The sequence below is a fragment of the Triturus cristatus genome, chromosome 8 (genome assembly GCF_964204655.1).
Source record: "Triturus cristatus chromosome 8, aTriCri1.1, whole genome shotgun sequence".
Lineage (NCBI taxonomy): Eukaryota > Metazoa > Chordata > Amphibia > Caudata > Salamandridae > Triturus > Triturus cristatus.
The window spans coordinates 1094419644-1094442398 of record NC_140591.1 but is presented as its reverse complement, the minus strand read 5'-3'; the positions used below and the strand labels follow the sequence as shown (position 1 = coordinate 1094442398).

Sequence of the window (22755 nt, the reverse complement as noted above, 5' to 3'; positions counted from 1 at the left end):
GGATACAACAGTTCAGATGTTGGAGTCAAAAGTAGCTCTAGCACAATAAGCATTGGCAGAGCCAATAGGTCTCGTCTTTGTGAGCTATTGACTGTGCCAATGTTTTTATGTCATGCTACATGTGGCTTTTAGCCTGTGCAATGTGGCTAAAGTAAACAAGCAATGGCCGCGCAACCGTGAAAGTGACACGGCCGCGTGGCGCTCACAGCACAAGCTCCAGATGGCACCTCGGGCGCTGAAAGCTGCCGGCTGCTCGCATGAACGCAAGCGCTAGGCAGTGTGGCAGCACTTTCAAAACCCGTACACTAAATGTCTCGGCCAGACCAGCGCATGCGCTGGATCAGGCGAGACCTAAAAATGCCTCATTTTTGCATTCATAAAGAATGTATATGCCCTTTCCTGGCTATTCTCCAGACACAGCCTTTGTGTAGTGATGCTACTCACAGAAGGGTAGTCTCCGGCCTGGATAATGCACATAGAGCTGAGAAGTCTATGCATTTGCCTGTGATTAAGAAAGACAAAAGGCTGGGTCTCACCTAAAGGGACACCTTTCACCTTGTACAAGAAAGTCTGCAGTCCAACCTACCCCATACCATTCACCAAAGGGCAGGTCTTCAGGAAGTTTAAAGGAACCCAGTCACCATGGCCTCACCTAGGTGTCTGAATCTCCACTTCCAGCATCAGTAATGAAGACAATACAATTCACCAGTCTGGGAAAGTTGTCCATGCTTTAACCAGGGGGCATCTAAAGAGATCCTGCTTTGCTTCTTATAGTTAAGGCTCCCAGGTTTCGGTTTTTACCGGTTTTTACAGATAAATACAGACAGAAAACCGTTTATTTTCCAGTGTGCGATAATTTTATAAATGTGGATAAAAACTGAAATTGAATTTTATCTGTCTTATTCTAAATGCTGTCAATCATGATTGCTCGGTCAATAGCGGTGTAGATTGACAGACAAAGGGTTAAAAAAAAAAAAGGTATTTTAGTGAAGATGCTTGAACAACAGTAGATATGCACAACCTTGATACTAAAATGTTTATGTTTTCATATATGTGTATTGATTTATCATCTGTGGGTGTTCATATCATTGAAACCTACTAGGCGTTCAAGCATGAATGAATATTTATCTGTTACATAAATGTGGAAATATTCGTTTCAACTTCAAAAAATACATATTCATAAATACAGAAAAAAAATTCAACAAAATAAATACCATAAAACTGGGAGCCTTACTCAGAAATAATACCATGAACCATATTGATGATTAATATCCCCTAGACATCCTCTCTAGCATTTCCAGAATCTCCTTTTCAAAGTTAGCACTATTAATCTATATATTTTTGCTCACACGGCTATGATCAGGAGGTTAATGCTTCATTCAAGTACAGCCTAAAGCGCTTGATATTTCCTTGTATGTACCTACATCTATTACTTTATGCTTTGCAACCCTCGCTGATCAGTTGACTTTGCTGGAGCTGTGGTCTAGCTGGAACCATGCAGTAGAAAGACTGTTGGCCCAATTCTAGAACCTATCAAAAGTATTTAATATTTCACTATCCTCTTGCATAAAAAGTATGCCGATACTTTCTAAAGTCTTGCTTTCTCAAATTGAATGCTGTATCAAACCAACCTCATTTTTTTTACTCTGTCATGAACATTGATCTTTACATAAAACTTATTTTCACCTCTCTACCTCTTTCAAATGACCCTTCCCTTCCATCCACTGCATGCCTCCTCTCCGAGCACAATATTCTCAAAATTGAATGCACGTTTGACTTAATCTCTATGATTGTATGTCGAGAAACTGTCCACAACTCATATGAAAGATTACCTCTCCTATGTTGAAAGTCATACATATGCAACCTAATAATGCTTAGTCTCTTCAAAAGCATCTACTAACCCCAACAACAACGTGCATGAATTCACATAAGCCCTCCACTAACAATCCTATTTATGTGATCACAAAGAAACTGGAATAACTAGAATGAATTCATGGAATGGGTTGCTGAGTGCACAGGACTAATACCATTAACTAACAATAGTCAATTACACTGGTCTTACCACTAAACTTAGGGTCTGGAGCAGCGTGCTGCCCAGCGTAAAGCACTTCAACACCGTGTCAAGGGTAGTAATGGCCACATAAAGGCAATTTCAATAACTAATAAGAATGAAACGCAGGTAAACAAAAGTCCCCTTATTAATTAATACTGGAGAAGCACAAAGTCTGCAAAGTTTATGGATGAGAAGTTGAAGCACAATCACTGTGTGGCATCAACCCTCCCCAAAGTTGTTGAACAATGATAAACTGTAAATAATGAGATCCACATACCATGATGTCTGGTAGGCTTTAAGCTGGGCCTAATAAAAGGACAGGTGCTCGGTTGCTGAGGGGGTGCGGTGCTGAACATCCTAAAGGTCTTTCTCAGTTAATGCTATTTGATTTATCCAGCTCAAACTAGGCAGTCTTTCTGAGAATCTCTCACCAAGCTGGTCTATGCCATGCAGGACACGTTCACACAGTTCTGGCCTTCTTACTAGCCTGATGTTGTCTTCACAGGCTTACAGTTTTACTTTTTAGGTCGAGCCTAGCGGCAGCGCGCATGCACTGCTCGCTCTGCGAGGCATGCTGTAGTAGAGTGTGCTGTGGAAGCCTCGCCCACTCTCCTCCCATATTTGTAATTGGCTTGTGTCATTGTCCTTGGTAAACGCTGGCTTCCGATTCATTGTGAGGCTTCTAAGTCCCGCCGTGGTACAGCCCTGTCTCGATCTGTTGCCACCCATAAGAACTGGAACTTTTACTTCGCTCGTTACACGGCATGCTTTATCTAGTGAGCGAGCATTATTTAGTTTATTGACAATGGCGGCTAATTTTTTTGTTGTATCTGCATGCTGAGCGCGGTGTCCACGTCAGGAACACTGCGCTCTGTTCATTTTACTTTTTTTGTAACTTTGATTCGGAGAGCCGCGCCCGCTTTAGGGACACTGAATTCGGTTTATTTATTTATTTTAATTCGGAGCCCGGCAGCCGCTGCAGGGACACCGCACTCTTTCTATTTTACAATGCCACAGGTTAAAAACTCGCAATTGCGAGACCTATAGCATTGTAAATGTGTGTTTAGGTTTACAGTAAGAACTTTAGTCTCAGCACAACCTTTCTACAAACTCATGCAAACATAAAACAAACAACTCTGCACCAGCCCTAGAAACAGATGTTTTAAAACTCACATATACAATAATAGATCTAAAACCCCAGGTGGACACCACAGAATAACAGCACATCAACATCTCTCCTATTAAGTAAAGGATCTACCCTTTGTAAGTGGGGAAAAAAATGATGTGGGGTCAGGGTATTTTAAGAGACATGCCAGCATACACAATATCAAGGCAGATTGTTTTCTGGTTTTTGGGTTCTGTGTAATTGTTGGTTAACATAAGTGGGGTAATATGTGGTTTCTACAATGGCGCACATTTCTAGGTCTGTGAAAACAAGCCTGGAGTGATTATTTACCTTACAGGAAGATAAGGTCAGTGTGGTTACTGGCAGATAAAAAGTTAAGTAAACTATGCACTGAAATTTAGAGGTACACTTTTCAGGGTTTGTCAGGTGCATTTTATTTTCATTTCATAGTGTGTGGGTTTTATTTATTAATATATTTTTCTATGGTGCAAGAAAAATACTGTCAATTTACTATAATGTAATTACTGTACAATACTTTCACTGTATGTGGCTTTTATTTCACCATTCCTGGGGTAAAAACCTACACTAGATAACAAAGTTGCAGAAAAAGAGCAAGGACCTTAAGTAGTTGCCAAGTTATAGGCGGAGGACAGGTCCTTTAAATGGAACACAACACCACAGACACTGACTCACCTCAAATGTCTGTTTTTCTAGCAGAGTTTTAAGTTTAGGATTAGCAGGGACATCCACTCAGAGCTAGAAAGTGGCAAATCCTTCTGCTAATGCTGTGTCACATTTCAGGCCGGTTACCAATCTGCCTGCACTTACCCAACTGGAAAGAGTTGTAGTGGCACAAGTCACAATGCATCTGTAGCCCAGCATTACTACCACATGTAGTCAGGCTTCCAAACATTACGAGATAGTGAAAGCAAACTGGTAGAAGTAAGCAATAAGATCCAGACTACTGAGGACTGCTAAGTCCAGTGTACAGTCTTTTTTGTGATCTTCCATGGCCTTAGGCATTCAATATAACAACTTAATGGTAATATTAAGGTCACCAAAGAGGGCCCATTGGTCGTGAAGTGGCTTGTTTTTTTCTAAAAGAAAGATACAGCCAGCTACCCTGGGAACAGTGATTACTGAGTAAAACATGGATAGCCACTCTCCATGCCATGTGTACTATTCATCCAATCCCACAGCTAAGAATCTTCTCCTTTAACATAGAGGCACACTGGCATGATGATGCAGTAGTAGTACATAATCTCGGATAGTTCATGCAACCACATGAGGAACTGATTTTTTTTCTAATCTTTTTATTGGCATTTAAATTTAATGTCGGATTTCTTACAGTTGTTGTATACAGTGAGTTTACTATGTAGTTGTAGAGTGTCAGTTTCCGTACCCACATATCTCTGTAGTGAGCCAGTGCCGTTCCATTGGATTACAACATTGTGTCAAATTAGAATAATGCAATACAACATGAAGGCATAAGGAATTTCTGAATCGATCAATCAGTTGTCATATTGTGCACACCGTAGCATTAATCAACATAAGTTTGACTGGTAGGAATTGTCAGTGATCCACGTACGATAAAGAACCATGTTATCATAATGTGTGTTGAAGAGTGTGTAGTTTGAGGCCACTAATTGGAGGGAAAACTTGGAGAAAAACAAACCTGTTCTGAATAAAAAGAAAAGGACTAACGTAACATAAAAACAACTGAAGATATCACTGGTATTATGCTGTTGAGGGTGGAAGGAGGCCTTATGTCTATGAACTATAAATGTTTGTGACCATGTGTCTATGTTCTGGTGGCAGGTAATTGGTTCAGGGTTACATTAATGATAGCCGTCTTGTCCAGGTCCGAGAGTGTTGTGTACATGTATCTGGGGCAAGCCAAGGGTGTGTTCAGCAGGTACTCATTTAACGTAAGGGGGCCACCGTTCCCTACCCAGAATTACTCTTTCGGTACTGGTATCTACTCATAAGTGTGCAGAAACATCATGTCTCAAGTGTTATATCTACTCTCCTTGTCTGGATCTTCCAGCTCTGAGTTTGGTTCAGTCTCTGGGTGTATGCAGCTATTTACTACTGCCTGCCATAAGTCCGCCAGATGGCGTCTACATTATCCCTGGACATGCTCTCGCCTGCATGTGCCTCAGCCTCCGCCCAAGTCAGGACATCTTTCTCCCAGGTTTCCAGGATCGGTCCTTTGTCTGATTTCCACGGCAGTGCTATCCGGTGGCCTGTCAGGGTCAAGACTAGAAACCTCAAACCCACTTTCTCCATTTTGGGCCTTGGGAAGCATCCCAGAAGACAAGTCTGTATCGTGCAGGAGTGAGTCCGTCCTAACATGGTCTGAAGTCGCTGGATCAATGCAATCCAGAATACCTGGAGGTTGTGGCATCCCCAGGTCATATGACAAATCTACATCAGGATGAGGAACTCACATTGTTGACCGCTGTTTAGTCATGGAGACCAAAGACATGGTTACAAAGAGTGGTTTTTGTCAAGTTCCTTTTCCTAATTCCAGGATAGTATAATTGCCAACCTTTTTGGTGCCTTGGTTAATGCTGGTGCAAAGCTGCAAAATCTTGGAGTCTGTGGACACCGATATCGCCATGTCCCCCTGACCCTTGACGGTTCCGGGCACCTTTTGGAATGACTACATATGGACGTTCATTTCCCTTGGCCCCCCCCCCGTCCCCAGCCTCCCGGTACTCCTTCCTTTCGCGTGCTGCTTAATGGTCTGAACTGGAGTTCCCCGGAGGAAGCCTGACCTGCACTGTTTGTCTTTATGCCTCGCCTTTTGGTTTTTTTTTTAGTTTTTTGTGTTTGTTGGATTTAAGTCTCCTGTTCCTTTAGAACTATCCGGAGTCACTTCGGGGCCGAGCCCCGGGAACCGACTGCAGCTTTGCTAAAATGTATATTTCATTCTGTACTTAGCGGCCGGCCCTGGTGGTTGTAGGCCCGTGCTTGTAATCGAATTATTGCTCAATAAAAACTTTAAAAAAAAAAAAAAAATCTTGGAGTCTGGTGGTGCAGACATTGATCATTGCTAGATCACACTAATAGTGCAGTAAATGTTCAACTTCCACTAAAACTACTACAAACATTACCACACATCAAAGCATGGCCTAAACTTGCAAGGATTATTTTGGTCTTTTTACAGGCATTTCACTGGCTGTTTGAAGCAAAGTTAAGTGGATTAGAAGTCTGTGTTAACTATAATGGGAGACTAGTTAGCAAAAGACCACTTCTCACCCTTGTGATATTCAGTTTTCCAACGTCGAATCACTGCCAGAGTACAAATTAAAATAGGACTTCATACAGCACTCAGCATTGGTGAGATTACCAGAGGCGCTAAAAATGAGCCTATTGTTTAACCTAGGTCGTGCACTCCAGAGATTTAGGTTTTTTGCACATTTCCCAGTAACAAAATATTTTACGAGTTTGCACTATGGAAAACCTTACCTCAAATTCTGGTGCTAAAGTCAGGCAACCAAACACAAATATCACCATAAAAAATACCTTTTCAAGTGGTCATCCAGCTCGCCCTGAACTCTGCAGTGATAGAAAGCTCTCAATTGGAGAGCAAGGAATGAGAACGAGGCTACAGTATATAGTCCTAGTTAATCTAGGGATATACAGATGCTTATGCCTCTTGTGGTAAAAGCCAGACAAGGCCAATATTGTAGCTATGTAGTAATGTGATCATGGATCTTTCTAGTGGGAGCCTCGAGGGTAAAAGGCCATTAAAATCATCATCCGTATCATTTGGCATGCTTCACCTGTGTGGTAAACTGACAAGCTCATTGGAAAGCCAGCTGGCTCAGTAGAAATTTAACAGTACAGAGGGTCGGGTATACAGTCCATACCACCTCTTATTTTGGATGTCTATCCTGTTAAGTATCCCAAACAGTGTGATCCTAAATAGTCAGCTACACAATAATTAAGTCGCCATAAGACCCTATTCAAATTGAATGAGGGTGGGCTTTGACACTTTATTAAGATCTCCTTTCCCAGTGTTAAACCCAAAGAGTGTGGTTAAATGAACTGTTCATGTATTTTACAGTCGACATGTCTCTGTGTCAGATGATGCTCAGCGTAGGTCGCATGTATTTATCAGTATGGTAAAGACCAAGGTAAGACAAGTCCCTTGTAATACTACCAAGGAGACTATGAACTTGGTTGTCAGCTGAGCAGGTAGGGAATTCCCTGGGGCATTAGCAGGCCTCCCAGCTCAATGATCTTCACCACTAATGCCAACTCACAGGAAACGTGAATGACTGATTGAAAACATGCCAAAATGGTTAGTTCCATAACTTCCTAAATGTGAGAAAGTGCCTCTTGACATGGTTAGCGCCCCACTTTTTGCCTGGAAAATGATGTGGTTTCGATTGAAAGTGCACCGGGTCCCTGCCACCCAGGTCCCCTGTGCCAGAACTCCTTCCCTAAAACTGTATCACGATTGGCACAACTTCAGATCCCCACTGTAAGCCCCTCGTGAATGGTACCCCAGGCATTGGGACTGAAGAGAGTTCGATAGGGACCAAACCATGCAAACTACCACTGCAGCCTGCATACCTTGGTGCAGAGAAAAACAACAAAGTCAACATGGCACAGTGCCTGTGTGCCATGTCAAGCAACACTGCTTAAGGTATAGGTAAGTCACCCCTTCAGTAGGCCTTACAAGTCCTACGGTAGGGTGCACTATATCTCAAGTGTGGGCATAACTGCATGTGCAGATATGCCCCTACAATATTTAAGTCTATTCTTAATAGCTGGGTGGGGCGCATCAGGAGGAGGGCTGGCAGAGGGGGACACACTGACAGGGGGTGGGGGAGGGAGGGGGGAGGGTGGGAGCCCCGCGCGGGATGGGTGACTTTTCTTTTGTACAATTGATGTCACAGTTCAATATATACTCTCCGCTGGGGGATGGAGGGCGCGGAGCAATTGTATTGTGTGGTTGCTTTGAAAATAATAAAAAAAAATGTTTCAAAAAAAAAAAAGTATATTCTTAATAGTGCAAGTGCTAGGTAAGCCATAAACTGTACAAGGGCTGCAAACTGGACAACTCGAGATCCCCAGCACCATGAGGATTTCACTGAAGCCAGGAGTGTTTGGTACCAAACAACTCCTCTTAATAAACTCACACTGCCAATATTGGATTTATTAGAATATGCACCTGGAGGGCACCTCGGAGTTGCCCGCTGAAAACCTACCAACCCTGGTGCAGTCTCTGACTGGCTTTAGCCAGCCTGCCACCACTGACATTTTTCTGGATCCATGAAGTGAGAGCACTTGCTCTCCAAGGACAGAAACAAAGCCCATCCTGGGTGGAGGTGGCACACCAACATGCGGGCACAGTGCTCGAGAAGGAAGCTTCAAAAGGCCTTGTCGCCTCCGTAATGCCACGCCAGCCTCTGCTGCTAGCAGCAGATGGCAGCCCCGGGTTCAAACCCCCACTTTTGGTGGGATAATTGGCAGAAAAACTAAGTGAGAATAGGAGGTGTGCCCTCCTTCGTCAACTCCACCCCTCTGGTGCTGGAGGCGTAGTGAAGCACATTTTTCAGTGTCGGCCATCTTGAAGGTGGTGGGACTTATTCAATCAGCACTAGGACTATGCCCTTCTCCCACAGGAGGGTAGTATAACAGAGGGTGCAGACACCCCAGTTAAGGGACCAATTGGTTCCTACCGGTCACTTCCCTGTAATGCCCCTAAATCTAGTATTTAGATGGCTCTCCCAGACCCTGAAATCTGAATCCTGACGACCTAAGAAAAGTCGGACACTACAGTGTCACACCAGCAGAGAAGACTGCAGACACCAGCTGACTTGGGCCCAGCCCTACGGGCCTGTCTGCATGGTTTTGAGCACCTAAAAACTGCAAGAAGATCAATACTAAGAGCTATATTTAAAAACAATTTAGTGCAGAGGAAAGGAGAAATCGCTAGTCTAAAACTTTACCTAACTCATGCAGGTTTGAAATCTGTGCCTCTAAAACAACAGTCTTTGTGATTATGAAATAAAAGCTCATTCTTCCGCTCATCTATGATCATGTAGGACACAGAGTGGGCAGGTAATAGTAGTAAGTCAATAATGAAGTTTGTTTTCATTTGCTTAAAGTGTAACCGTTTTCTAACTTTATCTGCACAGCCACTTGTAAAAACTGAATACACAAACGAAACGGGGTATAAGGTAGGTATCGCAATGCACCAATTCATCTAGTTAGGTCAAAAATTATCAATATTTTTCAGGTGCCACGGATCATGAGGTTAGATACCCCTAAACCTCCTTAGGATCAAAAGATCCAGCAATATGTCAACAAAACACTGAGATCCAGCACTCCACAACGTTATTTTGCAATCATGTAATATATCAGTCCATTCAGCAGGTGTGATTTCACAATTGTTTATTTATTATAAAGCCGGGACCTCTAGATGGAGGGAATCTGCTCCTACATACGGATATCATTTTAACTGTATACTAATGAAATAAATATATTTGGAGAACTTAACCTGATCAAACAAACGAAGAATAAGCCCTGAAGAAGTCCGCTTGGACGAAACGCGTCGGCTACGCTGTTTATGTCTTTTACATTTGTAAAGAAAAGAAGAATATAATAAATAAACAATTGTGAAATCACACCTGCTGAATGGACTGATATATTACATGATTGCAAAATAACGTTGTGGAGTGCTGGATCTCAGTGTTTTGTTGACTTGTAAAAACTGAACTCTAAAGCTAGGGTTTTCCATGAATCAGGTGTACTTTATATTTCAAGCATAGAGACCTTTGGGTTCTGTCGATAAAATGAAAAGCAAAATAAAACTGTATGTACTGGACACCGTAAGCTTATATATTATCAAATTAAAGCATTCTTAATCACTTGCGTATGAACTGCAGAAATTCACACTCCGTCCTGTCAATTTATTTAGCAACATAACATTTCGAACATGAATGTTTTTTAAAACAGATAAGTGATATATAGTATTTTGAGTGGGTGGGGGCTAACAAATATTTAGGTTTTGTATAAGTGATGAGAATTGTACACACAAGAGAAGGAGTAGTGGAGACCTATAAGGATTTGAGAAAAACTGACATATTAAAGAATACAAAATTACTGAACCTTTACATACATATAAAGCACAGAGAGGCAAACACATAAATGCAAAGTAACTGAAGCCTCCACATTCAGTGTTTAGGGGACTCAGTTCAAAATCAGCCTTTGCTTACCAAGCAGGAGAGGATTTTGTATGGCAAATTTGAAATCCAGGATAAACAGAGACTTATGGCAGGAGGAAGAGAACTCCTGTGAAGGGTCCAATTACGTGAAAGGATTACAATCTTGTGGGAGCTGGTCTGGCAGATAGAAGGAGACACTGGCTGGCAGAATATAGGGGTTATAATTTACTTGTTGTTACATTCCCACCCCCCCCCCCCTCCTGTCCTAACCCATTTGTAATGTGTGTCTGGAACTGTCACTTGAAGGTTGTACAGCTGACTAGAACCTGTGGTGGTGTATAGAGGTTAATAAACTGTTACAACTTTTGCACAGCTTCATTCTTTTATAACACAGGAGACGATTTTACTGTGTGGGGACACCTACACCACCACCCCTAGCCGTACTCCAATGGCAGTGTTAACTAAACAGTGCATCTTGATACGGTGAGTGTCTCATTCTACTAATTTACCGGAGAACTTGGAACCTTTTACTTACGATTAGCTGTTCCTTCTCCAACTAAAAACTATTGGGTCGTCTTGTGTTACAAGTTGCCGTATCCACAATTTTATACCAAGCTGAATCTTCGCATACACCCTCTACGCATATTTCTACTCTTACACCTTCCCTTGAGTGTGGCACGGTGTGCTTTCCTCAACACAAGCCTCACCCCGAGTTGCTGCAGGACCATTGCTGCCAACACAGGGGAGGTGCGTCAGTGCTGCTGCGAGGCAATTGCGCAATCTTTCTGGCAGTTCTGTGAGGAGCCAAAGAATGAAGAGAAGCTTCGCCTCCAAGTTGTTCCCGGACTAGCGCGGTCAATGCGGGGGAGGTGCGTCTGCGCTGCTGCAGTGTGTTTTCCGTGTGGAGCTGAAGACCTCTTGGAAGTTTTCTTGTGCGCTATCCGTGGCAACAACTTCCTACGGGGGCATATCCAGATTCGTTCTGTCAGCAGGGGCGGTTACTTCTGTGTTAATCCAGCCGATAACCCCCGCTGACAAGCCCAGCTGTCCTGTCATTGTATTCTGTATCAGGAGGACTGTCTAGGGGCAAGTACCTCAGCGGTAACCTGCCTACTACATCACGCTGGCAGGCACAGCTGTCAGTCAAGCTCTTCCTGAGCCCAAGACGGCGTTCCTTTCGCACTATAGCCGGCCACTCTTTCCCTCATCATTTCTTACTGAGAGGTATAAAACTACTAATCCCTACATAAAAAGAAAAAGTATATTTGCAGCTGCGCTGACAGGTACAACTGCTCCTGTCATTCCATGCATAAGACGAGTACGCTGATTTTTCAAATTTTCTCAAAGATTATGTTGTGAAAGAATCTCGCTGACAGGCACAGCTTCATTAACCTGCCTGCCAGCTGTGAATTACAAGTGAACCTCAATTACTATTGGCCATCATAGTTTCACGTGGAATGGCACAGCTGCTTTCAGCCACGTACTTACAGCTGGTCTGCAATCTTCACGCTGACAGGCACAGCGCACATAGTATGGAGTTGTACTTTAGCAAAGCCTTGTTTGTACAATACATTTAGGGGAGTTCTTCCTTGCCAGAATATTTGAGGTTTCTATCAATGCATAGTTGGAGTGTTACATTCAACTGCAAAAAGTTAGTTAGCAAGTAGATATCTAATCACATCCAGTTTTTGCGTGATTTAAGTGATCAGTTTCCATCAAGCTTTACGTATAGGGAGTAACATAAGCTTATCTTATTTTTTTTTTCCCCAGAGTTTTATATAGCGCAAACTTGATCCGAAGGTATCTGGGCACTTTACATGAGCACCATTGGTGTTTCAGAAGGACACATTTACTTTTTAGGTCTCGCTGAGTCAGCGCGCATGACCTGCTTGGAGAGACTTTAGTAGGTGAGTTTTCAAAGTGCTGCTGGCTGGCCTTGCACTTGCGTTCACACGAGCGTGCACGTGCGCAGCCGGCAGCATTCAGCGCCATCTGGAGCTTTCACTTTTGCCGTCCCACTCGCGCCATCGCGCGCGCACCCCTGCTTTCACTTTTGCCGTCCCACTCGCCTGTTTGCCGGCACACACCCCTGCTTTTATGTTTTTCACGTGATCACGATCACTTTCCTTTTGCTTGTTTTAACTAGTCACGAATCGCGCCATGGTCCCTCGCGGAATGACGAAGCCATAAATATTTCCTAATATGCAGCCTGTTTTTTTTTTGTTGCGTCGCTCTATCTCTTGTGCTTTGATTTGTCATCACAACTCCTCCCCACCCTGCGATGAAGAGTAACTTATTCAAAGAGGAGACTTCAAGGATATTGGTCTTTCCAGAGGAAATCTTAATTTCATTCTGTATGCAGATAATCCACTTTAAAAGGAGAGGGAGAACATGTTACAACATTAATTCATTTAAAATTATTTTTATAATATTATTGTCATGAGTGAGTTTCAATCTGAAAGGCCTTCCTATTTAATAACATTAACAACAGAATATCGTAAATATGTGTTACAAAATCATCACTATTTTTACATTAATTGCTCTCACCAGAATAATTGTTTCTACTTATTGAACATGCATTCCGTGTAGTTGAATGTGCAAAAGGGTACTCATAGATTACAGTAGACACAAGGGGCTCAGTTTTTTGCCGACCCCGCCAACGTGTCTATAAGTTGTAAATCTCCGATCAGCTGCCAGAGTAGAAAAGAGATAGACATTTACGTTACGTACTATTTTAAGTTATTATAGTTAACTCGCACTTGTATGGCTCCATAGAGATGTCTGACAAATATTGAAAAATTGTGCGACATGCACTCAATGAAAAAAGAGCACGTGACTAAGACAAAGGTGAATGACTGACCGAGTCCTTTATTATCGCGCATTAATAGCCACAGTAGGTCTCAAGACACTGGTGACATCAGCTACAGTAACTAAACAAGCATTGCAAAGTCAGTAAACACTATTTTTCATTTAGTGATTGCTGCCCGTGGCCGGTGCTAAGTTAGGGCCATTGTAGGCAGCTGCCTTATGGCGCTATGTAATGCGACACTTCCCCCACCATGGCGCGCTGTTTCAGCTGTTGCATGTCAAACACAAATCACAGCAATGGGCACCACACTCGCTGAGCTATCCTACCAGCTTTACGATGAATTAACTAACCATGAATGACTATATGCAGAGCACTAGTGCCGGTGCTCGGCACCAACAGTTTTAAAAAGCATAAAAAGCAGGTGCGGGGACGGGTCGTTCTCTTATTCTCTATTTTTGCCGTCACCCCCAGGTTATTTTTTTTTTTATCTGCAGGAATACCAGCCTTCATTGCCTTTCAGGTAACTTTAAAAAGACTCACTATAGTTCTTTCTAAGTACTCTAATTGGGTGTTTTATATGTGCAAAACAAATGTAACTGCAAATTAATCAAAGGAAAGATCGTATATTTATACACTACAGCATTCACAAAATTAATTTACTTTTTTTTTTTAATTGCAATTCAACATTCTGCTACTTTATTTTGCTACACTCCTTATTAGTATTCTTTATATGTACACAGTGCTTTGATTGTACATAAATAACGCTAAAAATAAGTACTAACTGTGTGTGTGTCTCTCTCTCTCTCACTAACTAAATCTAATTCTCTCTCCCACTAACTAACTCTCTCTCTAAGTAGCTCTCTCTATCTCACTAACTCTCTCTCTATCACTAACTATCTCACTCACTAACTCACTCTCTCAACCTCCCTCTCACAAACTCACTAACTCTCTCAATCTCTCTCTCTCAATAACTCACTCTCTCACCAACTAACTTACTCTCTCACTAAGAAACTATCTCAATCCCTCTCACTAACTCTCTCACTATCTAACTCTCTTTAAAAACACAAATTCAAACACTCTCTCTCTCTCACAGACTCTCGCTCTCAAAACTAACTCTAATTTCTCTCTCTCATACACTCTCAATAACTAACTATCTCTCTCTCACTAAATAATTATCTCCCTCTCACTAACTTTCTCTTTCACTAACTCACTCTCTCACTCACTCACTCACTTACTAACTCTCTCACTAACTCTCTCATTAATGAACTAACTATCACACTAACTGTTACACAGGTACTATTTCCCAAGCTTCAGCCTCCTGTTATTTATGCCCCCATAACAAAAAAAACGATAACAAGCTCGCGTTGGCACAAGCAAAAACAAGTTTCCAACATTTATAAGACAAAATTAGATGAAAACATTATTTAAAAGTAATACTTTAATATGGTCTTTCACTTGGACGTAATGCTTTCTTGGTCATATATAAGGTAACAAAAATGCTATCAACACTTCTTTATTAGAACTTTTCAGCATTCTGCAAACTAATGTACAGCACAGCTTTAAAACATAAGCAAAGTCAATATCTATAGCTAAACACTTATAAGGTCCCAAAGGCAAGACCTATTGGCTATGCCAATGCTTGTTTTTTGTTAGGCACGGGGAGATCAAGTGATTTACCCAGAATCACAGGATGTTAAGCATCGCTGCAGAGACTCGAACCCAGTTCCCCAGATTTGAGGTCAACCACCCTAGCCGTTAGGCCACATCCTCTCACTTATACCATGGATGCAACTAATATGTCATAACAACCTCCATTTTTAAATGATGTGGGGGGAACCCAACATTCCTTGAAAAGAGAAGAAAATAATTATTCGAGTCGTAGCTCATACCTATTGGAGGTGAAAAAAGTCACCTCCCTTCGTAAACAGCACATTTTACTCCATAATCTAAGGATAGAAGGACGCAAAACATATGATAACATTTCAGAGTCTTCCCAAGATGGGGAGGATAGTGATGAAGATGAAAATGTCTATCAAGTCACCATAAGCAGACTAGAGAAACATTTTGGACAATTGATAAATGTGGTGTTCGAAAGACATAAGTTCTTCTCCATAATTCAAGGAAAAAGTCAGAATGTAAAAACGTATATTGCGGTTTTGAAGGGCTTATCCAATATATGTGAATTTCAACAATTAACTGATTCGCTGATTAGGGATCAATTAGTCAGATGTACCAATAATCGTAAAATCCAAGAAAAGTTACTACCTGTAATCCTGATCTCAAACAAGCAATTGAAATTGATGTGACCAGAACACACTGCAGACTGTATTGAATAGATAAAGTCAGGCTCTGACACTACAGTGGAGGTAAATGTAATTAATAAATAGGATATCAACAAAGAAATCAATAAACAAGATAAAGAGGGAAACACAAAAGCCAGGTGTCAAGTGGTAATAAACTCAAATGTTACAGATGTGGCAGTCCAGGGCATCTTGCAAATAGTTTGACTTGTCAGGCCAGAACAGTAGTATGCCATTAGTGTGGGAAGAAGGGACATTTGGCTAGAGTATGCAGAGAACTATGCTCCAAACCAGTGTTGGTTGTTAACCCAACCAACCCACCAGAGACCAAATTGGTGTTTCAGTTCAATAGTAGCAATGATATAGTGAGTTTCCCTTCATGCCAGAATTACCCTTGTTAACAAGCCTGAACAGTGTTCTCCAACTCATGTTCGCCTTCCAGACTACCTTATAGTGAATTGTTAACAGAGTAGATTTCTGACAAAAAGAATAAACTGGAAGTACCAGATATCAAGCAGGGGTACAACGGGGATTCCATACATTGTGTATGAACACGATGAAGATTGGTTTCAAAAGGAAGAAACACTGTAGGAAGAATTTATGTTATCAACAAAGGGTCCAGTCTATTGGGGTGGAGATCCCAACAGTCCTGACCAAGCACTCCTTGTGGACCCTTGTGTGTGTGGCTATAAAGTCTGCAGTGAATTTCCTGGTGTATTTACAGATAAATTGGGCTTATTAAAGGACAATCAACGTAGTATAAAGTTAAACTCCAAGGCTAAACCAGTAGCACAAAGTTAGACCTATTCCTCACTTGAAGCATGACCCTTTGAGGAAAGAACCTGACAGACTTCTAGAGGTGGGGGTTATTGAACTTATAGTGTGTTCACAATGGTTGGCTTTGGTAGTTCTAGCGACCAAATCCTCTAGCAAAAACGTAAAATTGTGCATAGATCTCATGGACTTTAATACGAATATATGTGTGGATAGAAATCCACTGCCTCGGATTCATGAAGTTCTCACTTTAATTAAAGGCGCTAGCTGTTTCAGCATTCTTGACTTATCCTCCGCTTATCACCAGGTGGAGCTTCACCCTGAATCACGCTACCTCACCTCATTCGTAACTTCCCTAGGTGCATTGCAATATTTACGCATGCCCTTCGGACTAGCGTGTGCTGCGTCCGCTTTTCAAAGGATTATGCAGCACATTTTAAAGGATGTGCCAGGTGTTTCCAGGATGGCAACCTCATCCAAGGCAAGGACGTGAAGGACCACAACGAAATGCTAAGGGAAGGGTCAATCAGGCTACAAAATGCAAGGCTCACCTTAAACAAAGAAAAATGCCAAATTGGTGTGGGATATATAGAGTACATAGGACACACTATTTCCCGAGACGGTATTAAACCCAAATTGAATCTAGTAGAGGCCATCCTGAATACTGCAGCTCCCACCAATGTTGAAGAGCTCAAATCCATTTTTGGGACTGTCAGAGTACTACTCAAAATGCATACAAAATTATGCCAGTATAGTAGAGCCTATGCATAGTTTGCTGAAGATGAAAGTCCCTTTCACATGGAACAAAGACTACCAAACTGCATTCACTTCTGTAAAAAAGAAACAGCATAACAGAAGCCCCCTGTCTGGGAAGATTAGACCCTATCAAACCCACCATTCCATCCACAGATGCCAGCAATAAGGGAAGCTAGCCTTATGCAATGGGTGGACGGTAAAGAGCAAGTGGTTTATTTTGCCTCAAGAGCATTGAAAGGAGTGGAGAAACAATATTCTGTTTTGAAGAAGTAGGCTCTTGCATGTTTCTGGGCAGTCAGACATTTTAAATTATTTTATGGGGCATACCTTTCACAGTCAAAGCTGACCACAAGCCTTTATTATAAGCATTTATAACCAAAGGATCTGCCAGAACCACACCCAGGGCTGGAAGGTTATAATTTCAAAGTACAGTACGTCCCTAGTGCTCAAAATGTGGTTGAGGATTTTCTTTTTCGTTCACCTGTAGGGGAAGAGGGAGACATCAACACGGCAGAAGGCAAGGAAATAGTACTAAGATTGACAAGTATGAACAAGGATGAGTGGAAGAATGCATGATGTTGGATGACGAAATAATTTAATCAATAAATAAAACACATACAAGAAAGATGGCTGAATAATAAAAATTAAGTCCCTTCCAGGTCATTCAAATATTGGGATGTTAGATTCGGATTGAGTACACAGGGTGTGACAGTGTACAGGGGCTAAAGGATAGTCCCTCGAGAGAAAAGATTATTGACCTTGTCGAATGGATGAATCAAATGAAAAAGGAATGTTCGCAGAGAGCGAAGTGATGGGGACACCTGCCCTTCAAGACACAATGCGGGGATATCGCATAGCACCTAGTTGTGTTGCAGGGATTTCTCCTTCTGCTTCCTTAAAAGGTAGAACTCCCAAAACGAAATTGACCACCGCATGTTTGAAGAAGAAGAGTGCGTGTGTCTGGTGGACAGGAATGAAATTAATAAGAAAATAATAATGCACCAGGGTAAATACAAACACCAATATAATTTCACCAAATGTGTTAAACCCCAGCATTTGGAGACGGAGAATGGGTTCGAGTAGATCTTCCCAAACCATGGAGAAAAGATGATTGCAGGTTCTCAGAGCCTCTGAAAAGAGCTCGGGTAGGGAGAAACGTTGTGCATTTAGAGAATGATCAAACATGGGGTATGGACAAAACTGTCTCCCACAAAACCACTCGGAAATCAGCAGGAGGTGCCGCAGCAAGGGGTGCACAGTCAGATATCGAAATAAACCCTATAAGGAGTTCTCAGAGAGCTAGCATCTCCCTGGCATGGCATAATTATTACAGCATTGACTAATGTGCTTCTTAAATTTTTGCCTACTCTTGTTGTAATGACATGTATATCTACCTTCCCTCGTGCTCTACTGTATTATATCTTTTTGATATCTCATCGTATGAGGGTTATTAGAGTCATATGGGTTGTTTCGTATTTTTCTTTTTATATCTGCTTTTCCATTATTCTGTTATTTATTGTAAATTACTCTGTTATCTTCCTGCCAATGGAGGTGTGTTACAATTTACTTATTGGTACATTCCCAATCCCCCCTCCTGTCTTGACCCATTTGGAATGTGCGGTGGGAACTGTCTTCTGAAGGTTCTACAGCTGACTCCAGCTGACTGCAACCTGTGGTGGTGTATAGATGTTAATAAACTACCTTACAACTTCTGCACAGCGTCATTCTTTTATAAGAACAAGTCAAATAGGATTATATTGGGTAAGGATGGAAGAGATGTTGTTAGGTGCCAAACTAGGACTAGCTTTAACGAGTGCTAGTAACTTGAAAAATACTCTATTTAAAACATTTTTAAAAGAGTCAGTACAGAAAAATATTAAGAGATGAAACTGCTGGGGGGGTCTATCTACCAGTATTATAATTATATATTGAAAATTAATTCATGATTATACAGTGAAAAAATATGGTAGACACAGTTTTATGGCTAATGTATCAGGCTTAGCTTCAATTCTTCCATGTTGTTGTGCACTACGTCTTGTGCTGTAGAATTTTAATTGAACATATAAAAGAATTTTATTAAATTGGAATACATTTATAATTTTCTAAACAAATAACTTTTGCAGTGTTCACAGAGGTGGCGGATGATACAGGCAAGTGTGTAAGTTGATTTTCTTTGTGGAGATGGAGTAGCACCTTTGTGTGGGTTTTTTCCTATTTGGTTTACCTACCTTGACCTCTTGGTTCAAGGGTTTGTCTCTTGTTACTTCTGTTTCTTTGTACTTGTACATCAGCAATAATAAATATTTTTCTAACTCTTCTTCATGCTAAAATGATAGGACAAAACCCATCTCTAGTGGAACGAGTGGGTGTTCACAGAGTGCAAAGCGAGGAAAATCACTTCAAAACACTAGTCTAGCTGGAAAGAACAAACAAAAATATCCAGGGTCAGATCTGACTTACATGCCATCCTTAATTCTCAATAGACTATCACAGGTGTTTACAACCTTTACGGTCCTTTCTTTCTTAAGCTGTTCAATAAGGATGAAATTCCTGGTGAAAGCATGGGAGGACAAATTATGCTCATGAAAAACAACTGAGAATGTTTCTCAATCCTTATGCAAAACCATCTCGAGCAGAAAGGGATTCACATCTGCATGCTGTTGGTTTCTAAACAACAGCTTGCCAGATACACTTTCCTTGGTATCTGTAGCTTCTGCTAAACTGGACCTGCCTGTTCCAGCAGGACTTGCTATTTCCCAACGAAGATTGCAGTACCCCTTCAAATCTTCTGGTTTTAAAGAAGATGACTAAAGGCCTGGGTTTCAATCAACAATATGATTTAACTGTTCAATAAAAAGAGTTCAAAAGTGCACCCGCTCACACATTCTGGAACAGAAACACTCAAGTTATGTATGCAACGTGGAGGAAAATAATAATATACAATAAATATAGAACAAAGATTGTAAAGAAATTAGGACTAGTGGAAACGTTCTCCAACCAAGGAAGCTGTTTAGAATGGATGTCTCAAAAAGTGCTTCAAGTATGGTTTCATTAGATTAAAGTGGGCGATGTTGCTACTTTTAGAAGTGAAGCAGTGACTCCTGTATTTGACACTGTTGTTGTGAGAAGAAAGATACAGTTATCTATGTGCCGAATTGATCGACGCGGAAGAATCTCCTGCTTTCCATAAATCAAACGTCTAAATTTCAATGGAGTGATTGGATAAATAACGGATATGGTAGCTCGTTCCAATATACGAAATTTGGGGGAGGGAGTCTATTAAAGAGATGTCCATTAATGCATCAAGGAACATGAACTACAGCAATGTGATTATAAAGAGAAAGTCTAACAACTTTACTTACTCTGCCCAGTGCTCCAAATAAAGACAAGAAAGACATCGCGAACTACACAGACCCAAAACATAGCTAGCATTATGCTCGCTTTCACACCACTTAAAATACTTTCCTAAACTCTGCTCAACCGTCTGACAGTTACAGGTAGGGTATATCGAACACTAAATGCAAAATACTGCTTGATAGGTTAGAGGTATAACCCCACCCCACATCTTAATCGAGGCATGTAAGCTCCAGTAGCAGCTGAGGCTCAAAAGGGGCGCCTCCCGTTAGAACAGCAGGTAGAAAAGGCACGAAGGAAACTTATGCGAACAACTCCGTAGCAACGCGTCTGCCGCCGACACCCAAGCAAGCAGTCTCTACGGAACACCAAAAGCTCATTACTAGCTCCCAAGAAAGTGAAAAACTGCAGCTGTGGGCTTGGTGCGACTGACGGACCATTCCTGGGGCTCTAGAAGCGGCTCTGGTGATGTACCGCTTCTCTGCGTCCCCGCTGCCTCTCACCTCTCGCGGGGACGGTGAGGCACTCTGAACCGATGCGATGTAACGCTCCACCTCGGCCTTGCTGCGCCTCATGTTGGATGCGGGTAGAGTCCCCCTGCGAGCGAGACCGGCAGCTGCTCCAGCGAGCCAGAGCTCTCCCCGCTTCCGCGGTAAGAGTGAGACGGGGGCGCAGTACAATGACGCACCACGGCAGCGACAGCACAGGCTTGCGCAGCGTGCGTGAATTAATGTTGCCGGGTGTCTTTGGACAGATCTTGGACGTCTTTCTTCCCCAATGCTGCTTATATTTTCACAGTAGTTTGAATGTGTATTTTTTGGTGGCTTGTTAAAAGACCAGAACGCCGCTTGTTTTTTAGGATTCTACTATTAAGGAGCTGGGTTTTAGAAAAGCCAATTAAAAGCGCGATTAATAGAGAATGACCAATCGAGGATACAGCATATATGAAGGGAAGTTTCTTCACGCAGAGCAGATGTCTGTAAGTACGCAGTTCCTGTAACTCTCATAAAAGATTCCAAGCAAGGACAAAGTGGAAGCCATCTTGGAATAGCGCGTTTCGTATTATTACAAACAGCGTGCTACAGAAAAGGGTAGTAGCAATAATGTACTTACATGTTGTACAATTAACTGCCTAAAATATAAGTACACGAATCAATACACTTTAATACCAGGTACAAAAGAATACGTTTCTGAATAACGATATCAAAAAAGTTATGTGATTAAATGAAAATCTCTGAAGGGTAATAATGGATATTTCCCTAGTTTTAGTGAAGGAAAGTCTAGAATGTAGGTACGGCTGCAAGTATTATAGGTTCTGTTCTTGCTTTTAAACTAATGGCAAGCAAGAATAAGTACATTACTCCGTAAACAATATTAAAAGAAATTACATACTCTGAGATATTTGTTTTACCTTTGGGTTTCTTTTATAAACCTCATTCTATCCCTCAGCTGTCACAGTTGCCCCATTTTAGTCTGCAAATCACCTGAAGACCTCCCCGACACCTACTCAATCTACTTTAGTTCCCCCACTTCCCTTAAAAAATAGATATGCCACATTAGAAGGCCTCTCTGTCTGTGATTGACTGGATCTTCAGACTATGTCAACCAGTGGGAATGTTCCTCTAGATTTGCATAAAAGGTCTCCCTTGCCCACTACCACTTCGGTCACTTCTCCAGTGACCTTAGTCAGGCGCAAAAACAGTTTTAACCTGTCTCAGTGCCCGACATTTCGAGGGAACTCTACCGGTTTCATATCGGTCATGTCTTGGAACATTGCTGGTTATAACCAAAAAAAGGTCTAATAATGATTGGCTTTCCTTGTTGACTTCCAGTGATATAGTGTGCCTCCAAGAGACCTGGGAAAGGGTCCCAATATATCTGAATGGGAATCGCTCCTTTTATACTGCAGCTGCTCCGTCATCTGCTAGTCGGGCTAAGGGCGGTCTTCTGACATTGTTTTCTAATACTTTACTGTTTAAGGTGAAGGCATTTTTGAATAATTCTCCTTATTATCATATTATTTTAATTGAACATTCTCTGGATTATTGCTGGCTTTTTATTAATTATTACAATAATAATTTTGGAAATAACCAAGCAGCGGTGTTGGCTACGATGGAAAGAGATGTTACAGTATAAATCCAGTAAACCCTGTAATATAATTTGGCTTGGGGATTTTAATGCTCACCCTTGTGATAAGCTTAATGCATTAATTTGTGTCCCCCATTTCTGTCATACTGAATATGGTAATACCCTAAACAGATTAGTAATGATAAATAATCTTGCTTTTTTAAATGTTGTTTATAACTTAACTGGTCAGTTTGAACGTACTTTTTAAAATCATTTTACGTCTTCTACACTCGATTATGTTTTGGTTTCTGATGCAATGATAGGCCTTT

The 22755-nt window shown here is 41.5% G+C and overlaps 1 protein-coding gene across 1 annotated transcript in view; it reads right to left on the bottom strand.

Moving 5' to 3' along the window:
* Positions 1-21074, bottom strand: part of RGPD4 (RANBP2 like and GRIP domain containing 4) — a 795990-nt gene extending 774916 nt beyond the window's left edge. Inside the window, exon 1 of the mRNA XM_085622637.1 lies at positions 20863-21074. Coding sequence (XP_085478763.1) covers positions 20863-20934 — 72 coding nt within the window. The 5' untranslated portion in view covers positions 20935-21074. The remainder of the gene's footprint in view (positions 1-20862) is intronic.
* Between the last annotated feature and the right edge of the window lie 1681 nt (positions 21075-22755).